The sequence below is a fragment of the Glycine soja genome, chromosome 20 (assembly GCF_004193775.1).
Source record: "Glycine soja cultivar W05 chromosome 20, ASM419377v2, whole genome shotgun sequence".
In the NCBI taxonomy this organism is placed as follows: Eukaryota; Viridiplantae; Streptophyta; class Magnoliopsida; order Fabales; family Fabaceae; genus Glycine; species Glycine soja.
In genome coordinates this window covers 38,338,690-38,355,282 of record NC_041021.1, presented here as the reverse complement: position 1 = coordinate 38,355,282, position 16,593 = coordinate 38,338,690, and the positions used below count along the sequence as shown (strand labels likewise).

Sequence of the window (16,593 nt, the reverse complement as noted above, 5' to 3'; positions counted from 1 at the left end):
AGTATAGTTGTTTCCCGCCAAAGAACAAAAAAATCATTTAAGTTTCCCGCTCTGTTCCTTTTCCGCGCTCTCTCCATATCAAAGTGCAGTGACTGTGACTCGCCACAGACTACGCAAAGGCAAAGGGTTTCTTTCCAATCATTCAAAGGTTCACTCTTCCCTCTCATTTTCTCTTCTGCTTCGGTTTTGTGTTTTTTGTTGCAGAATATTATTCACTGATTTCCCACATCTTTAGGGTTAGGTGATCTGTAATACGCTATACTCATGTTCTTTGTTTGTGCACTCAACGTGTTTGTGGAAAATCCTCTCAGACTATCGTGTGGCATAGTTGTTATTTTTCTTTTTCCTCGTTAACACCCTCAACTCTTACTGTAATTATGTGCCGAGCTGAAAAATTGAAACCAGATTTTTTCAGATCATGCAATCATTAGTTACCCGTTGTTTAAGTTATTTGTTTATCAGCAAATGGTAGTTTGTTAGTTTTGTTGGAAATGTCATTGGGAGGATTCGAGCTTCAACTCCCCCCCCTCCCTTCCTAACCACTAGGCCAACCTTGTATCTCCATTTTGTTTAAGCATGCCTGCAAAGCTTGATTGTTTTTGTCTTGTTTCAGGCCATGGACATGTCAAATCCTTCTGTATTTGTAAATGCTCAGTTGATTCCCAACTTTATAGGGAAGAAAGTAAGAGCAGTGGTTCAGGTGAGCCAATGTGATGGTGGGGTTACCACAGCAAAATCCACTGATGACTGTCAATTAACCATAAAAGGGTTGCCACAAGTCCCTCTTATGAATTATATTGAGGTCATTGGCATTGCTGAAAGTAACAGTTCTATTGATGCCGAAATATGGACTGACTTTGGCAGCACCTTTGGTACGAACCATTACAACCTTTTTTCTTACTTAATTGTCAATAAATAGATTCACTTTTCTCTCTAATTGAGAAACGAATCACTTGAAGTAAATGTTTCTTCTTACATGTTTTTTGTTCTCAATTAAACCCCGAATTTGATTTATTGGGCGATTGCTCTCTTCCTCTACCATGGACACAATAGAAATTAGAATCAGGAACTGTTTGTTACTTCTTATTTCTATTGTTCTGTTCCTACGTATTTATGTTGGTTTTGATCTTGCCCTCTCTGTAGACACCTTCTCTTACAATCAGTTGTGCCAACTAGCCAATGGTGAATTTAAGGGTCTGTTTCTCTAGGGACATCAAGGAATGTCGGGTCAGCAATTGGATGGGGTTTGTTTGAAGTTGCTGCTTTTTATACTTGCACCTGTTTACATGTAAATGTAGGAACTATGCTTTTGAGTATGGTATCCGCAGAGGAGCAGGGCACATGTGCTCTGTAGGAACTGTTTCATTATCTCTTATGTTAGGTTGAGTTTGGCTTATGTCTGCATCTGATTCCATCGTCTTCAATTATACTCCCTTAAATGAAATGAAGTAGTAGTTTCATACAGAATATTTTGTTCTTCACCTAACTAAAATACCTTGGATGTTTCCCCCCTTCCGGTTGTATGTTCATTGTAAGAAACTTTGTTACGTTCTTCTTTATTGTAATATTTCTTGTGTACTGTATGGATTTACTTAAATGTTTTAAAATTTGATTTTAAATAATAATTTTATAAAAGTGATTTATATTTAAAAAACAAATTTGTAATATAACTTTTATAAAAATTTTAATTCTCAATGCATTGGGAAACTACAGTATAGGTACATTAAAGTGATTGCTTTGGGGTTGGGAAACTACGGTATAGGTACATTAAAGTGATTGCTTTGGGGTAGTAACGACAACAATAGTATGGTAAAGACTGATAGAGGAAACAATAATGATAGTCTCATAAGAGACATGATGGATTGGAGGTGATGATAGTAATAGTAATAATGACTCTTGTATAAGAGCATTTTTAGCGAGAATTGCTTGTGAAATTTTTAAACTTAATAAGAATCAGTTTCATGCAAATTTACCATGGAGCAATTGATGAAACAATTATAATAACCGATGCTTATATTTAACAATCTTTAAGAATTGTAAGATAATTGTATACTTATTTTAAGTTTTTAAAGATCATTAAAATTCATAAATATGATGTAATATTGTTTTTATCAAATAGTTAGAGAACTCCACTATAATTGCACCATGTTATTCATACTATAAAGCTATTGAAAATAAGTCGTAACCAATTAGTCTCGTACAGCTATCAAAATCACATAATCTGATGCTATCCTCTTCGACCTTGATTTGAATTCAGTCTTCTCACATCACATGTTTCTTATTCATAAAATCTACACTTTGTTCGACGGCTGTTCTTTATTGAAGTCGTATGTATTGTTCAGCATGAATGCGACATATCGCGTGATTTCATACATCTCGTGTCTGAAAGAAGATCTACTGTTACAGCTAAATGCAGCTCAGCTAAACATGCATTTCACGTGAAAACAGTTCTGGGATTAAATATAATACAGCTGTGCCACACAGTTATTCTGTCATCAATCATAGTAGTTATTTTAACGGTGAAATTCATTGGACTTGGATAGATTTATTAATTATAATTTTTTCATCGTGACATACTTATTTTGTTCAACTTTACTATAAATTTAAATGACTTTTTTTCCCCTCTAATAATGCAATCTTTCAAGTGAGTTACATTGCTTATCATTTTTCAACAAATCAACTTTACACAATCACGTTTTGGTTAAGCATTCCTAACATAGTCAATGGGTATCTTATATATAACTGCCACCTCATCGCTCTCTGATGATAACCAGAAGCGGAATTGGTGCCTTAATTGTAAAAGTAAGATAGGCAACCTGGTTAGAGTTGCTATAAGCAAAAATAATAATACTAATAATAAAGCATACTCTTATTCTAGTCGTTCAAATGTTAGTGTTAGTTACTTTAATCTTTAACTCTAAAATATCTTTATTCTAGTCCTTAACTTAACAAAAAAAATTCTTTTAATTTTTTACTTTAATTTTTATTTGTCATTTTTTTAAAAAAACACTTAAAAGTTAATAAAAAACGAGTGATTATTTCTCTAAATTAAATATTAAACATAAACGAATTATCTGAATTTTTATTTTTCTAAAACAAAAATAATAATTTTCACTTTATAAGAGCTAACCTGATCATAAAAAATAATATGCTTTACTGTTATGAGTTTATGTGGCACACGAAACCATGGTCCATGGTGGTTAAACTTTCTAATCACTCGTTTGATGACAAACTAATTGCCAAGAGATTCGTCATTTAATATTTGGACCACTCACTATATTTTGTTATATATTAAAAACTTTACAGTAAGGCCACTTTCCGCTGAAGATAAGGCCAAACTTTGTTTTGTTAAATATTATTCTTAAAATCATTCTAACCTGCAACCAGCTCCAGCCGCACAATCCATTCATTCAGTGAGCGAGAAAGTGAGAAGATGCGGGCACCAATTTTCATTTTCATATAAAAGAAGAATCATCATCTGTATAGATTACTAGTTATTTACTAAACAGACAAATGGGTTTCAGAGTATTAGGAGTTTCTCTTCTTATCTTCATCTATCTCATTAATCTTGCTCCTGCATATCCTCTTCAAAACAAATTGTTTTCAGGTACAATCCTAACTTCTCTCTTTTAAATAACAAAACAAATGTCCTAAGTTCTAAGTCAATTTTTATCTTGCCAATCCCTTCCCCTCTAGGCTCTAGTATTTTTTGTGTTCTTTTTATTTTTCTTCACTACAGAAACAGATATGAAGTCATCTATTATTGCTTATAGTTACAGCCCTTTACTACATTTGTTGGTACCTGTTGAGTGTGTGCTAGCTTGCTAATAGGTATCATGTTCATTAAGTGTAGGATAAATAACAAAGACAGTAGGATATCATATCAAGATTGAGGAAAATGAGCAAAATGATAATATAAGCCGCACATGCATAAGCTTATTGCAGGGTAATTAAGCCAAGTTTCTAACTCTCGAACTGCCGAGTAACCCTCGTTTCCGGTGCTAAGCACTTTCTATTCTGTATCAGGATTCAGGAGTCTCTGATGTTTTAGTATAGTACTATTACAACTCTATTACGCGCCTTTTTTTTCCTTAACCATGCCTTGCCATCTTTTCATGATTCGCATAAGTGTGAAGATTGAATTTTTGCATAGATTATTACCTTTCCAATGTTCCTTGTCTCCACTATTAGAAAAATCCCAGATGCTATAACTACTTTTTGCTCAAATTCCTTTGCAAGACAAGGCATATGAACTTTACTACAGGTAGATTGGGATAAAAAAACGCTTTTGAAGATGTCTTACCAGTTACCATTGGTCGTTGTCTTTCAATGTTAGTGGTCTATCGGGGTATCCGTTACCAAATTATGGACTCATCTTCGAAAACGTGTGTACTTTTGTATAGTCTACAAATCTTTAACAAGTGAAAGTGTATAGAATTATGGCATTTATTTGCCTTCAGCAGCCTGTGAGGCATTCCTAAGTGAAGAGGTCCACTTTGCAGTCAATACTTCAACGTAAGCTGGAAATATAGTTATTGTTATAGCACTAGTATTTATCAGTGGGATGTGTGTACAAGTCTTCGTAATAAATAACCAAGGCCCTTTTTCTTTTTTTTGCAATTTTCATTTGGGCTGAGTTTGTAAGCAATACTAGGGGAATTAACCTTGTTAGTTTCTTTCTTAAGCATGTAGTAAGACAATTTTTTTTAAATAGAATTTGTGCAGAATAGCAAGTACGAAGATATGGGAATATATGAAAGTAAGATAGAAGGAGGTGCTGGTCATGGAGGCAGTTCACATGGAAATGGAAATTCAAGATCACCTGAAACACGAGGAGGAGGTGCAGCAGTTATACCCGTTTATGCAGCAGGTGCTGCAAACAAAAATCACCAACATCAGACCCGTCATGGTGCTGCAAACTGCAACCTTAATAAAATCAGATTTTCCAACATGCTTATGATCATCTTGGTCTATCCTCTCTCATTTTTGTTGATGTAGAAAGCACAAAAAATCAGTTCATTGTATATTATGTAACAACTGTTACAGGTTCTTTCGAGGAAAGTGGTGTGGTCTAGTGATTTTTTTTTTTAGTTTAAATCTACGACACAATTTGCAGAATGTACCATGTTGATGAATAAAACTTGATATGAATTGCGAGGAATATGTTCAATACTGACAATATCGAATTAGGCACATAGAAAGCCCATAAACTTTAGAGAATCTGTACCAAAAGAGAAAAGTTTACAGGTTCAATGTGGGCAGAAGGTGCTGAGTTGACTCGTTTATATACCTAACTGCAATTGCAAGCTTGAAATGTATAAATAGCATAGGTAACTATAGAGAATCTCCCTTGAATGTCCCTCCACTTGAAAAATTGATACGTGACGAATACAAATTCTCTTTCAAATGTTACATTTTCTTTCTTAATTATTTTTTTTTTTGCCAAGTACTATTCTTTGATTGGAGTGAAAGAAGAGAAGTGAGTTGATTTTAATAAAACGACGAATGCATGAATAAAACTGAAAACAAAGTTTTGCTCCTAGCACATTCAAAATATATTATCATTTTCTGTAATCATAAGCAGTGTTTGCAAGTTGAGTCTAACCATTTTATACGGAGAACACAACTCATTGTTTATCATATAGCTTTGAGTAAGAGGAACACATGTGATTTTGGTAACAATCATTCAAACCAAAAATGTATTTAATTGCAATCACTGTTTTCACTTGCTTGAAACCTCCAGATTTTAAGACTAAAGAGCCAGTAAATGACGTGTGCAGGACTGTTGGGGAGAACTGGTATCCCGCTCCCCAGCTTCAGATCCAAACCTGGAAACACTCGGTAATTCAACTACTCCATTCAGACATCCAAGAATTTGTCTGGGTGAGCTGAGTTGAGGACATTTACATCATATACATGGAAATAATTTTTTAAGAAGATGGCTTAAATTTCAACTTAATAGATATTAAGTATATTAATTAAATTGACACAGTACCTAGTACACATCTTGCTAGACTGAGTACCATCCAAGAAAGTGTATATACAGAAAATGTTATACAAGGATGAAATTCGAATAATATATAGTTCCACATAAGTGAGGTGCTCAAGTTTCCGAGCCTGAAAAAACCTACAGCGTCCTTTACCACTTGATTCTATTTCTTCACTTCTCTTGGATGTGGTGAAACCCACATTGCTTAATCGATTCTTATTGTTGCTGCCACCACCATCTTCATCCAAATTGTCAGACTCCCTGTAAACAATTCCAAGTGTTAATGAAGACTGATAAGCACAAACCACTCTTACAATAACCTTGGAACATAAAAACAGATAGAAAAGGGAAAGGTGACTTGGCCCATATCCAGGGTGGGTGGCCGTGCAAGTTATTCCAATTTCATCCAAATCGTATACATGATGTGTGCCAAGAAACCAACTTTTTCAAAAGATTAATCCATCTTATGTCAGAGTGAAGCCAGGAGGGTTTGCTTTCAACATGGTTTACCAAGGGTCAGGAGTTAACACCCACTTCATAATTAAATTAAAGCACAAGGTATAAAGGACCGGAGCATTGTTCATGCTTCAAGCTCAAAGCTTGTGTGAGTAGTTGGTGTTAAAAATATCAAACCTTTAAGCCCTTAAAACTCAAAAATAGTCTTCTGAGTTAAGAAAGAAATTTAAAGAAAATGATAATCAGATATAGTTTGTAAGTTGAACCCAATACCTGACCTAGGTTGCAATATTTAACCATACTCTAAGTTTTATGAACATATAATCACATTGTAATAAATACATCACATCATACCAAGTTAATACTGATTTGAAAGTTTTCAGTCTCGTATATCCCCTTTTCCTTCCTCTACCTAAAACCCCATAATTTCAACAGAGAACATGTCAAAGAATTGATATGATGAATGCATTAACATATATCAAGTAGAACAAACTTGGGAATCATGTGCTCTACAACAGTCACAGATTTCCCCAAGAGCTTAAGAAAACAAGCTTACCATAACACTTCTGCAGCATCTTTTGCAGGTTCCCCAACTAAATCGGACCAATGTTGGAAATCCAAAGATATGATGTTTTGTGATCCTCTAGCCAAGACTTGGTTTGGGGATCTACACAAATGAGAACATAACCAGATTTATTTTATGTACAATGTTAATTGGAATAGACATGGCATGAGATAGAATCACATGTCTTACCTCCAGGATATCCAGATCAAAAATTCCTCTGCATGTTTTCAGCAGTCTCATCAAGCACCCAGTATAGGACTTTATACCACTAGTAATTTCGTAAGGGAGAGACAGGTACCTTTGCAACTATGCTTGCACCACTGACAATGGGGTAAAGGCTATCAGCCTTCTTTGCAACCACAAATTTGATAGATGGAGAACTATTAGACAGCTTCATTTCATATTTCCCTGCATCTCCAACTGTATCAATATAAACCGGCAAGGAACAAATTATGCACTTCTTGCCTCAGTAATTGAATTATCATCTGCTTACTACTTAGTATCACACCCCATATACTTAAAAACAACAAGGTTTAACAAGCTCTCTTTTGGTACTCAATTCCACTTAATGTTCAAGGGAAGAAATTAAGCACACTGTTCCCAAACATCTTCTACAAAGACACACTTTGGTAGAGAGGTGAGATAAACTAAATTTTTTTAGTACATGTTCATACTTTTTTTATTTTGTTTTCCAAACATCTTCTAGATGTTTGTCTGGTTTGAATTTGATCAACACCAATTTATGCTCCTTAAGACCCTTTGTCTTTGTCTTCATTAAAGACTACAAAATATATCAATCGTTACAATGAGGATTATGAGTTCATACCTCTGGATGAAAGCAATTTGGTGTGGTATAGGCACTGATTCCACCAGACATTTGCACATCTAGACAGAAAAATAGTGATCAAATCTAAAATTATGAATTACAAAATTACAAGAGACAGATAATTACGAAATATCTAGAAACTGAATAGAGAGAGAGAACGGTAATAATAGAAGATAGAAAAGTGAAGAGAGAAAAGAGACGAAGAAGTAGCAAAAGCAGAGTTTAGCTGACATTTTTTGCAAGAAAGCAATAATGATCTCAGCTTGCAGTTTTGAACGTGAATGAAGTTGAAAAATAGACCCAACGTTATCGTTATGTAAACAGCGGGAAGATTTGAGTGTTAAATTTGAGCGTAATTATAGTTTACTGTTCTGACATAACCAAGATGATGGTAGTTTCAAACCAACTTATTATCTTAGTTTGGCACTCGTTAGAGCAACTTTAGAGATCGATCTTAAATTGAGATCTTAGATCATTTTTTGGAGGCTCTCAAAGCATCACATAGGATTGAGGATACATTAAGATCTCTCTCATCATTTTCTTTAGTGGTAAATCTTATTTTAGGATCTTAGATAATTTTTTTAGATCTTACATGCACCATACTTTTAAATATTTTATTTAAATATTTATTAAATTAAATATAATTAATTAGATAATTAAATTTAATGAAATATGAAAGAAATTTTTTTATAAATATCAAGAAATAAAAAAATGAGCATAAATTTAATTTTTATTTATGACTAAATGTTAAACAAATGAAAAATACATAAATTTGATAATAAAAAAATGCAACACATTAATATCAAAGAAAACTCAAATTTGATTATTGTTGCGACTATAACGTTCCCAAATATGCTATACCAAGTTTGCTTGAAATTGTTGATGAATTCCTCTTGTATGGATAACACATCTTGTTTGCAAGTATGTAGCAAAGTCAAGAGGAGCACCACGAGATCCTTCAACATTTGTAATGTCATTATCTATGTGATCATAATCAACATTGACATTACCATTGAATGTATCTCGCATGTCTTCGACATTCATGTTATGCAATATAATGCATGCCAACATTATATCTTTCATTGTATCCATGTTCCAGGCACACAATGAACCACATATAATTGTGAATCAAAATTTGAGCATATCAAATGTTTGTTTCGCATCCTTTCTCGTTACTTCTTGACATTTTACAAATAATTTTCTTCTTTGACCTTGTGGCATTGGTATGGTCTTCACAAATATGGTCCAATCAAGATAAATATCATCTGTAAGATATTACCTCATATTATATGGAGTTTCATTAATTGTAAATTGTACTAGAGGAATTCGACCTTGCAAAATGTCATTAAACACATGTGATTGGTTTACCACATTAATGTCATTTTTTGGACCATTGTTTGAACTTGCAACTCCAAAAAATGCATGTCAAATCCACAAGTCTTGTGAAACGACGACTTCAAGTATTATTGTGGGTTTGCGATGATCACTTCTACGATATTGGCTCTACCATGCAACGGGACAATTTTTCCACTCTCAAGGCATGTAATCAATAGAATCTAACATACCTAGAAACCCTCATACATCTCCAATTTGTAATAGGTGATTGATGTCATTGTTGTTAGGTCTTCTCAAGTACTCTTGTCCAAATATCTCATTGGCATCCCTTACAAATGTTTGTAAGCATTGAGTTGTAGTGCATTCGCCAATTCTAATGTACTCATCCACACAATTAGTAGGTGATTCGTATGTCAGTATACAAATAGTTGCAGTGCACTTCTGCAATGACAAAAGACCCATTCTACCAACAACATTAGGTCTCATTTGGAATTACTCATCGTGATTACTAAGAGCATCAGGTCTCATTTTGGGTCAAAGGAGACATGTTGTAATTTTGTAAAAATTTATATAACTTTGTTGATCAAATTGATTTGGATCCATTTGAGAAAAAAAAATTAACTGAGATTGAATTTGGAAAAAAGAGATTGACAAATGAAAAATGAAAATGAAGATTTGGTGTACAAATTTTTACCGTTTGAACCAACTTATAGTGTACAAAATTTTCGACCGTTACTGTACATTTTTTTCCCTCTGTGGCCTCCCTTTCCCCTCTTCTTCTTCTTTCTTCCTCCCTCCCCTCTATGGCCTCCCCTTCCCCTCCCCTCCGCGGCCTCCCCCTTCTTCCTCCTTCCCCCTACGCGACCTCCAGGTAAGTCCATTTTTTTTTTGTTCTTTGCCTTTTCTCTTGGTTTTTTTTTTCTTCAATGACCTTCTTCTTCCTGCGAGTTTCTGTATTGAGGTTTAAAAAAAAAATCAGGTATGTTAAAGATCTTCAGGATTCTTGTACAAGAACTCATTCTTCACCTTGAAGATCTCTACTACCATTTTATTGCAAGATCCACACAAGATCATATCTTAAGCTCAAGCTGTGACACTAAAGTTACTCTTAAAGCATATGATGATTCCACTGATAGGGATGGAAAAGTGAGTTTGGACCCGATAGTTTGGTGGGTTGGTTTGTCATCATATTTTAATAAAATAATATGATTCATGTTATTCTATTCTATAATTATTGCTCACTACTTCAGCTTTTAGGATTCAAAAATTAGAAACTTAAAACCTAAAGTCAATTATCATCTCAATTCCTCTTCACAATTGTCTCTTCCTGTCTCTTCACTAATTTTCCAAAAATTAGTGAACCTGACTTCTAAATCTATAATCCTTTGATTGCACCGCTACTCGTACTATAAAAAGGATCATAATTCCAAAAAAACATAAGAATGTTTCAATAATAATAATAATAATAATATATACCATTAATAAATGAAATATGATATTTTGACTTACTCATTTCTTTTTCATTTTGCCCCTAAAACCTTTTTAAATTTCTTTTTTTATCCCTACAACTACTCTTTTTAACCAACTCACCTTTTTTTTTTCAAAAAATTTAAAAAGACATGGAGTGTCTTTTCCCATTAATAAAGATAATAACTACTATTTGATTTACATATTTTCTTAGACCATTTTGTCCTCTAACTAATTCTAAAAATTACCTTTAAACCGTTATGAGACAAAAATGATTGCTCAAATGTAACAATTATTTATATCTTTTAATTATTTTAATTTTTAATTTTTAATCTAATTAAAAAAAATTGGTAGTTGAGGCCCGTAATCTCTGATCCCAACTAATAATAAGGGGCAAAAGTAGTTCATGCCAACAAAGGCATCCGCCTATCCTAAAAAATCAAAATCGTGCCTTTGGGTAAAAAGTTTTAACTTAGAAAAGTAATTTATTAGAGAATTTAAATTTTTTTAATCTAAAATTCATTGTTTAAATTTTTTTATGAAGAAATTAAATTTTTGGAATTTTAAACAACTAAAAATGTAGAATTTTAATGTCCTCCTCGATAGAAGAACCTTCCAAAATTTGTATTTCAACCATATCTTCTATTTGAAAACACATGAACCATATCTTTTCTCCTCTTTGCATTCATTTTCTTTTACCCTCACAATTTTAATTTTTTTATCCAAACACAAAATTTTAAAAATAAAAAAATTTCAATTGAAGTATTTGAAATTCTTAAAATTTAAAATTTCTCAGAATTTTAAATTCTCTCATCCAAACAAACTCTATATTTTCGCCTAAGAAATAAAATTGTCCCCTTCCTAATATTCATCTATATAAAGAAGCACGATGGTGCTCTTTGCACAAATTTTGTTGAAGTCATTTTTTATGCATTTTTCATGGTTATTTTATCTGGGGACCTTCTTGTTACACACGTAGAATAAAACCGTGAGTTTTGCTAAAATAATCTACAGAAAATAAAAAAATTTAAGGTCAAAACTCACATTTCAATAAGCACAAAATACGATTTTATCATGCTTTGATCTCGAATTATTTTTCCATGGAGGAGAGTAAAAAAAGGATCAACTATATATCCCATCAAACATTGAGATCCTAGTTGTCCTTTAGCCGTCCTCATTTACATTTCTAGCTGATATACACAAATTTTCAATTTCATTTTGCATTTACCTCATGTGCTCATCTAGCGCCTGATAGACATTTCCAAATTAACGAACTAATTTATTGGTCTTCAAATGCATCGCCTCTTACTGTAAAGGGATTATAATTATGTACAAAATATTATTTATCATGTTTTGATCTCCAAGTACTTATCTATGGATGATAGCCAAAAAAAGGATCGACTATCCCATCAAACATGAGGATTCTGGTTGTCATTAAGTAGTCCTCATTGACATTTCTTGTTATTTGCAAATTTTCTGTATCATTTTGCATTTATCTAGCGTTTGATGAGACATCTCCAAATCAAAGAACCTGGCTTCTGGATCCATTAACTTTTGAATGCAACACTACTCTTGTTGTAAATGCTTATAATTACATACAAAATATGATTTATTATGATTTGATCTCGAATTACTTTTTCATGGAGCAGAGTCAATTCACTAGCAGCAACATGCAAAAGGATAGAGCCGTAAAAATGGATCGTAACCCATGGATCAACCCAACCCACCATGAGTTTGGTAGGATTTGGCTAAAAAAAAAAAAAACTATTTCTAATAACATGAAAAAAAATAGTTTAGTCTACTTACGGTTCGACCTAACAAAATGAGTTACCCACTTACTATAAGATGCTCATGTTGTTTTGGAATTTACAGATATGGACATGCATGATTCAAATTTTTACATTACGTCCTCATTTTGAATTCTCTAGGTTTGGACAAATTGGGGAAAATCTAAAGAAATTGGGACTGGACTTGTATGGAATTTTCAGATCCAGATAAAAGAAAAAATGAAAATTTTATTTTGAAAGGAAAAATGAAATTCATATTTTGAATGGGTCAATTTGTTTAGTCCATCAACTCATGGTAGGTTATATCGAACTAATATTTTTAAGACTCATCAAGATGTAAATTGAGTTTAATTGACTCATTAATTAAATCAACTAAAGTGAGTCATGTCTAACATGACATGTTTTGATTGGTTAAGTGTGAGAAAGGAAAGTGAAAAGTGTGAAAAATAATAAAAATATGAAAAGTGAAATTATTTGATTGGAGTGAAAGATGGATTTCACAAAATAGTAATTAATTGCAAGAATGAGATGAAAGTGGTGTGAGAGATTCAATACCGAGTAACAACGGTGCCTATGCTGCTAGTCACTTTGCCTTTCAGCGCACGCCATTGCCTGTCAACGTTTTCTTTTCTTTTGCCTCATGTTTTCTTACATAATAATAATAATATAATTACACTAAAAAATAATATTAATAAAAATGTATTTTATTTAATATTAAATTCTTTTTCTTTCTTTTATTATCTATCAAATTACTTCACTCGTCTAAATAGGATAATAGAACATAAACACTCCTACCTTATTTAACACCTTAAGAGAGAAGATAAAAAAAATTAATATGATAAATGATATGATTTAATATGAGAGACACAGAGAGAAAACAAAATTCTCAAATATGTGTATATTATATTTAAATGTCCATATATAATTTTTATTCATTCAAATATTTTATCTCTTTTTCACTCCAACCAAACAATTATTTTCTATTCTATTTCACTTCTTTTCACTCATAGTAACTAAACACAAGTTTTATCTCGGCCCAATCTCATGACATTGCACTGAGTACCATGACCCAAATTTTCATTTATGTACCATTTTCCCACTTTCCTTGCTTGAACCCAAAAATGGATGATTTTAAACCTTGAAACAGAAGTAAGAAAACAAAATGACATAAGTTACAACGGCAAAAGAATTGCAAAATATTACATAAATACTTATTGATAAGTTCATCATTCGGGCAAAGGTAACAATCAAATTTTAAGAGTTTACAAATAATTGGAGTGTTTGGTAGTACTGAAAGTTGAAGCGGTGGTTAGTGGTCAGAATAGTGCTAGTGTTAGTGAACTTTTCCGGTGATAGCATTGTGTGATTTTAATAAAGATGAGTGCAGTGAAGGTAACAATAATGAGGTCATGATAGAAGAGGTAGATGATAATTGTTAATAATGGCAGTGAGGTTGTTAAGATAGGGGGAGTGGAGTGTAGACACAGGTAGTTATGCTAACAATAACAGGAAAATTGTGAAGGATGAGAAAAGTGGGGTGATGGGGATGGAGATAATGGAATTTGGTAGAGTCGTATTGGCAATGTTACGGGTTGAAATAGGTGGCAGAATGACAATGGTTATGATGTTATGGGTGACAAAATAATGTACAATATTTATTATAGTAAGATAATATTATTCTGGCTACAAATATGATAGATCTATTTTCAAATGATTAGCTGCCGAATATATCCCACATACGCTCCACGAGTATGCCAAGCCATAATCTATTATACTCGATCTGTCATATATTTGAAGTTTTACCTCAATTATTTGTATTTGTAAGGTTCTGAACAATGGATTAAAAAAAAAAGACTTAATTTTAACGCAGTAAGGAAGCAGGCTTTGCAATCTGATACCTTAACAAGAGGGGAGGGAATTTTGGAAGGGATACCACGTGAGCTATCAACTAATGGACAAACAAGAACTTGGCTAAATAATTTCAAGAAACTGTGGAGTGTGGAGTTACCAATCAAAACAGGCAAACTGGCATACTTAACTTACTTTTGAATATATTTGGATGTACATTAATTAGGAACATGTTCATGACAACGTTATCCAAACTATCACGAGGAAAAGGAAAAAGAAAAACTAAACGCCCTGCTTTTCCAAATCCTATCCATGCTTTCTGCTTCCTTAATCAAAAGACCAGGCAGACACATGTTCAACAAGAATGTCCCAGATCACAAAAGCAGAACTATGAAGAAACCCTACACATATGCTTTAGAAGAACTGGCACAAAAAAAAAAAAAAAAAACAATTTTACATCTATTGACAAAGCAAGCCTGACAGTTCATCCATGTGTGCACTATGATTGAACCCATTAACTAGATCTCTCACTTAACTATCTTCTGGAGCATAGATTCCATTTTTTCTTTGTCCCTACACTTGCTGATCAAGTCCAAGTACTTCATAGCATCATGAGGAGGGAGACCTTCAAGAAGAAACTTCAACAACCGACCATGTGTTCCTTGCATCACATCAAAACACTGCTCAAGTGCACTCACCTCTTGCTCTTTGCTCAACTCCAACGCCTCCATTAGCGGAAGTAACTCCACCTCCTCTTCTGCAAAATGCTGTTTGCATTGCCCCTAAAAACAAATTAACAACAAAATCACGCTCCTAATATAGAAAAACACACACATCCAGATCTCAAAAAGACATAAAAAAAAAAAAAATCACTTCTGAAATCTGTTTCCAAATACACTAATAGTTTTAGCATCCACGTCTCAGGCTTGATTTCTTATTTCTCAAAAGATTTCCAAACATGCTAGCAATCGGATAGAAACTATAAAAATCTCAATTTGTTAATTATTTCTGGGAGCTGAACATACCTGCAATGATTTGAGCCGAGAAGAAAGGCTGTACAAAGCCTCATGGTAATCAGGGCTGCCAGAGTCCAAAACCCCAACAGATTTTATGACTTCTTTTATGCCATTCATGAGAGGTAGGTCCCTAGCATGTTCCTCTTTTGCAGCTTTAGCAAGCCCTGCATTTTTATTTTCCAAAAACAATTAACATAGTATAACACAAATATTCATTCACAGCATTGCTTCAAAGGCAAGTAAAATTCCACATGGCCTGGCCTACTACTAAATCATACCAAAATATGTGACATCAAATTTATCTTATAATAAAAAAAATTCTAAAAATTATCTTACCTCGATCGGCCTTATCAAAAAGAGGGAAGAGAATGGTTTCTTCCATCTGCGCGTGTTCCATCATGAGCTCAAGCAGCTCGGAGTAGCTCCGGCCGAATTTTCTAATCTCCATCCTGGGAGTCCCCACGGAAGGATCAACGATCTTCTTTCCGCCACGTGTCGTCAGATCCTCCGCCCACTTAACCATTCTCTCCACGTGCCACAGCATGCTCGTGTGGTGCACCCGCGTCAAGCTCGCCAGCAACGGCGTCGTTTCATCGTCCCTCCCACTCCCGCTCCCAAGCGAGGGCCCAGGGAAGCGCGCGTCGATGAACCGCAGGAGCGTCTCGCGTGAACCCGAAACAACCTCCGACCCCACCTGAAGCGTAACCGCACCACCCTCCGGTTCGGACCCTCCCACGCGCACCGTTTCCGTTTCCACGAAGTCCAACGAAACGGACTTGTGGAGAAGCGCGAAACGGATGTAGGCGGCGAGAATGCTCTTGGGCGAGCCGTGCAAGCGGACGGTGGGATACACTTTGGCCCCGTCGCGTGGAACAATCTCCGCCGTTAATTTCTCCGACTTCCCCAAACAGTTCCCCATTATGCTGATGGTTTGGTTTAGGTGTGGTTGGGGATTAGATTAAGATACTGGTAGTAGTGAATACAATTGGGAAGGGTGATGCTTAAACGAACTGAAAACGACACCGTAATTTGGATTATAGCGTCACCGACCGTGGCCCGTGGGTATATTGGGTTTAGAGTTGCAGATAGGTGGGAGTGAATGACAAGGGTTTGGTGGGTTGGCTTGCAGGTGAAGCCATGGATGGATACTGTTACGCTGTTTTATGCTTAGTTTCGAAGAAACAAAGCAAAATCCACTACTCCCTTTTTCTTTTCTGCACTGCACAGAAAATTTTGGCTATCTTTTAATAATATTATCAACTAACATCAACTGATTGGTAATGGATTCAATTTTTTTTAAATAA

At 34.2% G+C, this 16,593-nt stretch overlaps 3 protein-coding genes and 1 pseudogene across 3 annotated transcripts; 2 read left to right on the top strand and 2 right to left on the bottom strand.

The window, feature by feature from the left end:
- LOC114402395 (replication protein A 14 kDa subunit B-like) lies at positions 1-1,578 on the top strand. The gene is made up of 3 exons (XM_028364945.1): positions 1-148; positions 614-872; positions 1,144-1,578. The coding sequence occupies exons 2-3, from the start codon at positions 617-619 to the stop codon at positions 1,206-1,208; spliced, it is 321 nt and encodes a 106-aa protein (XP_028220746.1). The 5' UTR covers positions 1-148; positions 614-616; the 3' UTR covers positions 1,209-1,578.
- Positions 1,579-3,353: 1,775 nt separating this feature from the next.
- LOC114401641 lies at positions 3,354-5,172 on the top strand. The gene is made up of 2 exons (XM_028364213.1): positions 3,354-3,607; positions 4,715-5,172. Exons 1-2 carry the CDS (start codon positions 3,514-3,516, stop codon positions 4,996-4,998), a joined length of 378 nt encoding a protein of 125 aa, XP_028220014.1. The 5' UTR covers positions 3,354-3,513; the 3' UTR covers positions 4,999-5,172.
- Positions 5,173-5,752: 580 nt separating this feature from the next.
- Positions 5,753-8,865, bottom strand: LOC114402093 (annotated as a pseudogene).
- A 5,564-nt stretch (positions 8,866-14,429) lies between these two features.
- LOC114401368 lies at positions 14,430-16,559 on the bottom strand. Its single transcript, XM_028363878.1, has 3 exons — positions 15,626-16,559; positions 15,299-15,453; positions 14,430-15,055 (listed from the first exon to the last, which is right to left on the bottom strand). Exons 1-3 carry the CDS (start codon positions 16,206-16,208, stop codon positions 14,801-14,803), a joined length of 993 nt encoding a protein of 330 aa, XP_028219679.1. The 5' UTR covers positions 16,209-16,559; the 3' UTR covers positions 14,430-14,800.
- Positions 16,560-16,593: the final 34 nt, after the last annotated feature.